This window comes from Schistosoma mansoni, chromosome 1 (genome assembly GCF_000237925.1).
Source record: "Schistosoma mansoni strain Puerto Rico chromosome 1, complete genome".
Lineage (NCBI taxonomy): Eukaryota > Metazoa > Platyhelminthes > Trematoda > Strigeidida > Schistosomatidae > Schistosoma > Schistosoma mansoni.
In genome coordinates, this window is record NC_031495.1 from 38,379,149 (window position 1) to 38,389,463 (window position 10,315).

General features: G+C 38.2%; 1 protein-coding gene and 1 non-coding gene across 2 annotated transcripts in view; one reads left to right on the plus strand and one right to left on the minus strand.

Annotated features, from left to right (window-relative positions):
• The window catches only part of Smp_125320 (MEG-9), a gene marked incomplete at its 3' end in the record, with an annotated part of 12,843 nt that extends 8,811 nt beyond the window's left edge, over window positions 1-4,032 (plus strand). Inside the window, exons 5-6 of the mRNA XM_018794329.1 lie at window positions 2,343-2,360; window positions 3,957-4,032. Of these exons, the coding sequence (XP_018648753.1) occupies window positions 2,343-2,360; window positions 3,957-4,032 (94 nt within the window). The remainder of the gene's footprint in view (window positions 1-2,342; window positions 2,361-3,956) is intronic.
• Window positions 3,550-3,616, minus strand: Smp_tRNA_01761_Gln_TTG.1.1. The gene has a single exon. It is a non-coding gene (tRNA).
• Window positions 4,033-10,315: the final 6,283 nt, after the last annotated feature.

Below are 10,315 nucleotides of genomic sequence, written 5' to 3' on the forward strand. Positions count from 1 at the left end.
CTAGACCACCATGGAAAACCTGAAAGCAATGTATGGCTGTTTCATCCTACTCTGAGACTCCTCAGCAGTGCGCATCCACGATCCCGCCTAGAGAGATTTGAACCTAGGACCTACCAGTATCGCGCCAGTGCTTCCAGGTTTTCCATGGTGGTCTAGCTTCAATGGACTCACGATTTCAATTATGGATATAATCTAATCCCCAAGCCTGAATATACACTATAGACCTTTAGTGTAATTCTTTGTCAGACACATCTTTCGATTCGTATGGATAGAAATCTACACTGATGTTGAAGTAGTACTTGTTATTAATTATGAATTCTAAGACAGAGATTATAAGTAAGTTTCAAATCATATAAAAGACATCACTTATGGCATAGTCTAAACCCTTATTAATAATGATATAAGTATCATATCTATTGTTTTATTTATTTTATAAATACTGGTACTAAGGGACACCAGATACATATGAGCCGCACAAATCTCATTTGATTTGTGTGAGGGCTGTGATACTGCCCAGATGCCCAAACCGAAGCAGGTGGTTTTCTTAGGGGACCACCCGGAGCCTTTGACCGAGAGGTCTGATCCACAAGGCGGTGGAGCATCGTGAGGAGATGCAGTCCCATGGTAGTCGGTGACCGACAATTGATTCATACGCCATTTATTCCTTCAGGATACTGGAGCCCATGTTCACTATTGGTTTGGAATGAGGGTTTTCCGAGTCCCCTAGGGTGGATCCCCTTATCCACCAACCCGGTTAAACAGCCGGGCATTCGCTTTTCGTCTTCTCAATTTCGTAAACAATACTCCTGCCGCGAGAAGGGAGTTAGTAGGACTTCCCTGACCATGTAAGTGCATTTGGAGAGGGAGAGCTGACTCTCCCTATTCTCGGTCGCACCAGAGCTTCCACCATCTTCCTTGACTGATTAATGTTCGTGAACTGTACCTACTCAATTCATTTATTAGCAAATTTTCTGAAACTAAATATTCTCTCAACTTTTGAGGAAGGAAAAATCATACAAAGAATTTTAATTTTGGTCAGTATGAAAATGATTTGTGATAGTCATTCGGAAAGAAAATGATCATGTAGCATTGAAGCTGAGTTTCTTTAAGGAACGAGGACAATAAGTAAAACTCTGTTTTCAAAGTTAGTAAGACATTTACAGACCATGTTTTCAAAACGATTTCTTCAACATACATGCACACTTGATTAACATGTGCAATTGATGGTCAAATGTAAGGTGTAATATTGATTAGAATGGTGAGATAGGTTAGATAGTTCAGGTGAATAAGGCAGCTATCGTTAGAGAGCTACGTCAAGAGTTTTGTGAAGTATGGTCATCATTCTAAGACTCCCATTTGAATCTTTCATCAAAAAACTAAACCCAATCACTCAGAAGAAGAATGAATTAGACTAGGGAACGTTCTGTTCTAGTGAGAATTACCGATGTCAATTGAATGCTTGAACAATATTAAAGAGTGAAAGATGTTCTGTTGATACTTTCGAGTACTTGTGAGCAGTCTATGGTTATATTTGTAATGGAAGTAGTTTGTCAAAATATATATTCTTTTATAAGTTATGTGAACATTTGGAATCTTAGACGTTGAGAACAGCAGTCAACGATTTCTGAAAAGTCAAATGAATACCTAGATTGAGATGTTCAGAATCAGTTTGGAACAACGTTATTCAACATCAGATCAAGTGACTATGGAATATTGATGTAGAATCGGGTACAATTTAGTGATGGAAACACACTAAGCTGTAATTAACACCCATTGTCACAATGAAGGTTGTGTTTTTGAAGTTGCTGAATATTCACTTAATTCTAGTCAAATGAATTTATAATTTTGACCAAAATAATTTATGATTGAAACCATGAGTCAATTGAAGCTAGACCACCATGGAAAACCTGGAAGCACTAGACGGTCATTTCGTCCTACTATGGGACTCCTCAGTGGCAGTGCGCATCCACGATCCCGCCTCGGGAGATTCGAACCCAGGACCTACCATGTTGGTCTAGCTTCAATTGATTCATGATTTCAACTATGAAAATACTGAAATCTCCACAAAACCCCTTCTGATCTAAAATAATTTACTCAATATTATTGGAAGTATTTGAGGTCAACCAAGGCAGTTTAACATGTTGATATTAGTCAGTTTTGTATATCTGCACATCTAAAATGCCTCTACTTTTCTCCCAGTTTAAACTTCTAACACGGTTATCAGTAGTCTATTCATACCACAATTATTATTAAATCAGCTAAACCGTTTTATGAAACATATCTGTTATATCAAAACAAGATTCGATAAATTATTCTGATTGTTCATATTTTCCCTATATCAGATTGGCGGCGGCTGCTGGGTAAGTTAGTTAAATATTGATTGATTTGTTTTCCTGACTTTAAATATCAAAATTTATTCATCTTCATTATACGATTCATTTGAAATCTGTTGATGCCTTAATTTTCATCGGGGACTTTCACGAGATATATCTGTAGTTCTGTAGTGAACGAGAACACAAGTAGGGACAACCAAATGTATTATAACATAACATTACAGTATAACTTGATGAAGTCTGAGAATCATACGGTAAATACATCATTTGCGAAATATCCATCGATTGTCTCAGATTTTGTTGTTCTTTCGTTTCCAATCACTCTTTGTTCCATTCTCTATTTTCTTTGATTTTCTCAATCTTCTGCAGCGAGGCATTCCAACTCCGACTAGTGATACATACTACTTATATCTATAGACATCAGCGGCACACATTACTGTTCCACATACACATACACACACTATACATGCCATAATTAAATAATAGATTGTAGAACAAAGTAAATGAGTTATATCGATGTTTACGATGGAACTTCTGTAGAAATCTGATGTACCACCGATACATAGATATCCAGTTACATTTCCAGGAAATAAAGTTTGGTTTTAGTTTATTAGATTTTACTTAAGTTTAAGGAAAAACTTCTGACGATTTGTACTAACTGAAAATTGACATAAACCTTCTCTAGGTGTACATACCGCAATAACAACAAGAAATAATACTATAAAGAATTTCCTGAATGAGTTAGAATGATTTAATTGATTCATTAAATTGTAGCGTATTTATTAATTCAGATAGCATTCTGAGGTTTCTCTAGCAACTGTATCACTTTACACAAGGTAATAGTAGATCTCAATTTTGGATTATAAGAATAATCCTATTTATAAGCAAATATAGATAGTGGCTTGCAGTGGAATCCAGGATGCGCGTTTCGTCCTATTTGGGTCATGTCAACCAGTGTTTCCAACCATTGGTCACAATTAGCTCTTAGAATCAAACCAATTGGACTGTGATTCGCCCCATGCCTTAGTAGTCCTTCAGTCAGTGATCTAAACGACTGATACCGTGTCATGGTTTTCCTCCTATCCATAACTTCCTCACTGTTTATAAACAAACCTATATATGTAAAGATGGATAGTGGCTGGCAGTGAAATCCAGGACGCGCCTTTCGTCTTATTTGGGACGCGTCAGCTGGATGTGCCTGCACCTCAGAGTTGATGTTCACTCTGGGACTTGAACCCAGTAGCTTTCGCTTCAAACGCTATCGCGTTATCCACTCAGCTATTGAGTCCTGATAGCCACTTGCTTGTGCAATGGAGTGAAGTTTAAATTCATTTAGTATTCGAACACAGTAGCTAAGTGGGTAACGCGATGGCGTTTGAAGCAAACGATACTGTGTTCGAGTCCCAGAGTGAACATCAACTCTGAGATGCAAGAACATCTAGCTGTCAAGTCCCAAATAGGACGAAATATGTATCCTGGATTCCATTGCTAACCAATATCCATCTTTGCTTAAAATGTAACCACTGTTGATTTCATTGTGTTGATTGACTGATATAGAGATGAGACTTTCCTTAAATGACATAAAATTAAATAAATATCATCCAATCATATTATCATTTTCAGAGCTCACTTCTTACAATTTTTAAATGGATGCTTCTTGAATATGGACAATCTGAAGAAGTTGGTTTTTCCTGGATAAAATACAGAAATACAAACAAAAGAAACTTCTTATGATTAAGTCATTATAAATTTAAATTGAAACATCTTTTCTTATGAATAATAAATGTGGGAAATTTTTTTACAAATCTCTTATTTATTGTAGTTTGAAGGTGGTCAAGGACTGTAAACCTACATGTGATTAGATGATATTGAATATGAGTACTATAGGAGTGAATCTACAAAGGATTCATTGAATAATACAAATGAGATAATGTGCTATCTTAAAGGAACACCATCATAATCATGATCCGCATCATCATCATCATTCAATTCATCATCGACATCATTGAACTCAGCATCATCATCATCATCATCATCATCATCATCATCATCATCATCATCATCATCATCATCATCATCATCATCATCATCATCATCATCATCATCATCATCATCATCATCATCATCATCACATTATTATTTAACGAAATGAAATCATGATAACGAATAAGGTTTGTTGTTGCTAATGATGTGATATGTTATGAGAGGGATTGTGAAGAACTTCAAGCGAGAAAAATAACTGTATTGTAAGTACATTTTGTTAGGACAATCAATTTGCTTTAAGCAAACAAGTCTGATTATGAAATACACAAACACATATAAATAGACTTCAAGTAATGCATTTACTGGAAAGTGAACGTAATAACAATACAAGAAATGCAAACATATAGATCCAACCACGGTATAATGTGCATTAGTTTAGAATACAATACACAAATATATAAGGGTTGTTTGAATAAATAAATGTGCTCACGGATGACAGGGTTTAAGATGATTTCTTGGAGTTCTAGTGATAAGCCATGATCAATGGATTCCAATCCGTGTCGGGTAGAGACAGGTTTCTACTTCAGACAATGGATGGATGGTTGTGCAAGATCATGGATCGATTGAAATTAGACATGAACACCGTTGGATGCCGGCTTAGAGGTCTAGAGATTAAGCGTTCGAGTGCGAGACTGAATGTCTTGAGTTCGAGTCCCACATGCGGGATCATGGATACATATTGCTGAGGAGTCCCATACTAGGACGAAACGGTCACCCAGGGTTTCCAGGCCTAATATTAATCTATTCATAATCGCAATCAGAAACTTAACAGTCTCCACAACCCCATACTCATAAGAATTAAAAGTTATTGGTTTAAAGCACCTTTATGGTAATCTGTTAAAAAATAATCTAGACCAGATATGTATGTGAGTAAACAAGTAGTTTATCGGCAAATGGAATCTGACTACTTCAGTATGACGTAAATATTTATATCCTCATGAGAGTTGACGAAAAATCTAACACAGAATAATGTATGATGAATAGCTAAAACGTCTAAAGGATTGTTTGGTGTCTAAAAAGCAAAATCATGATGGTAATTTGTGAAGTATCTAAAGTGCACATCCATGTATGCACGTGGAATGAATATGAGTATAATTGGATAATAAGTGAAATAATGGCGTGTACTGAGGTGACAAGAAATTGACACACACACATGGTTAATGAATGAAGAAATTTGATTAAGGAGATATAACTGACTGTAGATACTGTTTCAGCCAATGGACAAATCTACTTGACTATGTTACTTTGTTGAGTGTTTTGGAAGATATTTTATACATCATATGCTGTGATAGAATTTGTGAAGTAGACCTTGAAGTTGGAAATCTGTTTCGTGTGTCGACGTCAACTGGCTTTTAGTTTGTCTACTCAGGTAGTGCCTTTCTTGTCACGTTTGTCAATCATCACTGGATAGTGTTTTTCTGACGAAATTGTTTGTTCAATAATTTAGTTGGTGAGGAGTGTGTATTGGTCGTTGTTTTTTATTTAGGAAGTGATATCTTCATTGTGCTCAAGTGTTGTTTGATAAATTGCACATAGTTAATTAAATCATTCAGAACACTGATGACTAAGGTCGAAGACTCTTAAAGTGATCGTAGATTGATTTTGTCGGCCGATTCTGTTATGCGACATCAATAATTATTTTTATTGTCTATTTGATTTGTGGCACGACCATATGGAGTATCACAACCCTATGATTGTTAGTCAGTAGATTAACGAGTGCATCTTTAATTTGACGATTTAAACATTCCACCTTTCCGTTAAACATGACGCAAATGAATAGTTTATTATCATATTAATTCAAATTAATTTAGTATGACGTAAATTCCGATTACCTTATGAGAGTTGATAATTAGAATAGCATGGTGTAATAATTGATGAATAGCGTTAGGTGGGTGTAGGTGAATGACCACACTATGATCCTGTATGCGTGTTTCGGAGACACAGCATACATCAATGGCACGAGATCCCAGGGTCATAGCCAAGGGGGCCTGTTGGCCGATTTGATATAGAGTACGTACGTTGAAGGCTCCAATGTTCAGTTTTGGGGCGAGGTTTCAGTAGACCTGAGAAAGTGTTTTGCGCACTAGAATCGCTAGCCATGATGATACTTGAGGTGGAAACCGAAAGAGGAAGTTTAGTGTTTAAAGTCGAGGTGAGAGGAACAATAGGAATTGAAGAAGGAGATCGATTATGAATACACTTATTTTGAGTGCTGTTAGAAGCATGGGGGCATTTATCACATTTCCCGGGTGCCCACACCGTGGAAGGGTTCTTCTAGAGATACCTGAAAAGGAAATTGGATTATAAGTGGTCTTAATGACCTGAGAGCGTGACCGCAGTGCCGAAGGGACAACTGTTTGAAGTCGGTCACACACGACCTTTGTGTGGGTAGTTTTTGTGTTAGCTCTGTACTTATTGGGACTGTTAGTCATGTCCATAACTAACCAATCAAATCGTTGCTAAAGCTCTCATCACTTCAATCTGGTCTGATGTGTCTGTAAACTATCCATGTTGCATGTGACCTACCAATTGAAAGACATTATTATCCTATTACATTGATTTATCAAGTTAACCGTCGTAAGTAATCTGTGAGATATGTATTTTTTAGCATTTAGTTCACATTTTTTGGAACCCTCTTGTTTAAATTACTAATAGATGTTACTACTGTTTCCACAGCTGTTTGTATATCTTTCCAAACGACATCTGGGTCAGCTTCGTTTACAGAACTGCCTAGATGTGAACTCAGTTGTTCCTGGGATCTACTTTTGGCTTTCTCGTCACTCATTTTAATCATGATGGGTGTTCTTAATGCGGATTTTTTGAGTCCAGTGAGGCTCAAACAAGTGCGTGCTCGTATTATAACACGATCAGCGTCTAAACATGTATTCCAATACAAGCGACAGTCTTCCATCGAGCCTCTTCAACGATGACTGATAGCAATTTGGTCTATTTGAGTCCATCGTTGGTTTGATGCAGGTGGTCGCCATGTTAGACGATGTCTCTCCTTATGCTTAAAATAAGTGTTTTCTAAAAACAAACTTGATAAATCAATGTAATAGGATAATAATGTCTTTCAATTGGTAGGTCACATGCAACATGGATAGTTTACAGACACATCAGACCAGATTGAAGTGATGAGAGCTTTAGCAACGATTTGATTGGTTAGTTATGGACATGACTAACAGTCCCAATAAGTACAGAGCTAACACAAAAACTACCCACACAAAGGTCGTGTGTGACCGACTTCAAACAGTTGTCCCTTCGGCACTGCGGTCACGCTCTCAGGTCATTAAGACCACTTATAATCCAATTTCCTTTTCAGGTATCTCTAGAAGAACCCTTCCACGGTGTGGGCACCCGGGAAATGTGATAAATGCCCCCATGCTTCTAACAGCACTCAAAATAAGTGTCTGAGAGCTTAGCTTTTTGGAGAAGTTCAGAGAGCTTTCTGTAAAATTCATCTTTCCCTTTATCCGGGCTGCAGTCAGTGGGAGCGTAGGCAGAAACGACAAAATGCAACGACGCGTGTCTCTATCCTTCCGAGTTCCTACAAAGCCATTTAGCCGGACAACACACATGCGACTGCTAACGGGGATCCATTCTAGTAGTGCTTGTTCTGCCCTCGTACTAAGTGCTATGCCTACATCCACCTAAACTCAGACAATTGTTTATTCCAATACATGTACTCGAATCTTTTGTGTCTCGTTTTACAGTATATTATTCGAGGAGATTCGCTGTATGGCAAAATAGCATTGCCAGTAGTTAAACAGAATCTCAGTGTTGATTCACAGTCAGTTGCGTTTAATTTGAACGTACAGTACTTCTCTCCTAAGACTACAGAATCCCATGCTTATCGTTATCTGATTTCAAAGCTTAAACATGTTAAAGGAAACGGAAAATTAGACGACTCTTGTTACTAAACCTATGTTTCACATGGATACCTAGTCAAAAGTAGCCTAATGAAGAGGATAATCTGTGGTAATCAGATGTGACTTATAGGGAAATTGCATTTCATTGACTGAGACATGAGCCAACTTTCTGAATATACCACAGGTATTGTAGTTTGACAACAATTTACCAATGACACTTTCTATAATTTAATTGCTCCCATCCAGTGAAATCAAAAGTCAGAAGTGAGGAGTTTGGGAGATATATTTTATAGATTATCAATATATCGAGGAGCGACTGATCTAAATTGGCTAGTGATCGAAGGAGATGTTGAGCACGCCGTTCCAAACTGTGATCTTGTGCGGATGCATGACCAAGCGCCTTCAACTAGTTGAGTCCATTAATAAACTTACAGAGCTATTGGTTTTGGGGTGTATTTAAAGCTACAGATCACCCCCTAGTGAGGTAGTGGTGACCCTAGGATACGACCAGCCAGAGGTTTATACCCAACGAGCTTGTCTTTGGTAAACACTCTTCTGATAGCTTGCTATGTTTAGCAGCATCTTTCCTTGCAATAAGGGACCATGAAGTATAAAGTAGTGATAAGGAAACAAAGTAAAATCACAATTTCGGTTCTTGCAAACTTTATGGTCGTCTTTTTCAGCCGTCATGAAAAAGAAAAAATAGAATATGTAAGTTTATGTCAAAATACACTTGTACGCGCGTAGAGACACAAAGCTAGCGAAACAAAAGATAAATAAACTAATACACTTGCGACAGCGTAAAAGCGGTTCAAAAATTGTCTTTTTTGGAATAAATATATAAGTATAAGGATATTAAATTTCTTTGTTATATACAATACATGGGAAAATCGAGATAAAGCAAATTGTAAGCTGGTGTCTTGCGTGCAATAGTCTATTAAATGTTCTGGAAATCTTACTCTTCTTCCAAAACGCGTTGTTCTAAGTTTATTTTCAGATACTGTCAAAGTATCAACATGCGTGTTGGCTGACGGATGAGGTATTGGAAGTGTATGATCCGTGTCGTTCTATTGTACCGAAAGAAAATCGACGTGGATAGGATTTCCTTCTAAATACGCTGCTTTGATTCGATCGATGCTGACGCTATCGTTAGTGCTGTTCTTATCAACTATATAGTACTTAGATTCACGCTGAAGAACTTTGAAGGGTCCTTCGTATGCTGATTCGAGGGGTCGTCGATGTGAGTCTCGACGAATGAAGACATGTGTACTGTATCGTAAGCCAGGTTGAACGAAAACATTAGTTGGTTGCGGTCGAGTGGAAACAGGTTTGACTGAACGCATTGTGTTTGAAAGCATGCTCATGTAAGAGTTTAGGTCCATGTTCACTGAAGAAGACGAAGGATCCACGAATTCTCCTGGAGATCGGAGTGTCGTCCCATAAATGAGTTGAACTTCGGTGTATACAATTTCAGCTTTCACTGCATTGCGAATACCTAGTAATTTTTTCACAGTTGAAATCATGAGTCAATTGAAGCTAGACCATCATGAAAAAACCCTGGAAGGTTTACTGGGACGGCCGTTTCGTCCTATTATGGGACTCCTCAGTGGCAGTGCGCATCCACGATCCCGCCTCGGGAGATTCGAACCCAGGACCTACCAGTCTCGAGCCGAAGCCCTTATCCAGGTTTGTTGTAGAGATATCGTCTCACTGAAGACAATTGGTGAACGGTCGCTCAAAATCGTGGATTGGTTGAAGTTAGACATTAACACCATTGGATGCCGGCTCAGTGGTCCATCGGTTAAGGGCTTCGGCTCGAGACTGGTAGGTCCTTTGTTCGAATCTCGCTGGTGCGGGATCGTGGATGCACACTGCTGAGGAGTCCCATAATAGGACGAGTTGGCCGTCCAGTGCTTCCAGGTTTTCGATGGTGGTCTACTTGGTGGTCCACTTGCCTTACCTAGTAAGGCAAGTGGAAGAGCGTCTGTCCACTGTGAAACGTTTGCAGCCGATAGTGAAGCTTTTAGTTGTCGTTGAAAGCGTTGTGCCTAACCCTTTGCTTGTGGGTGA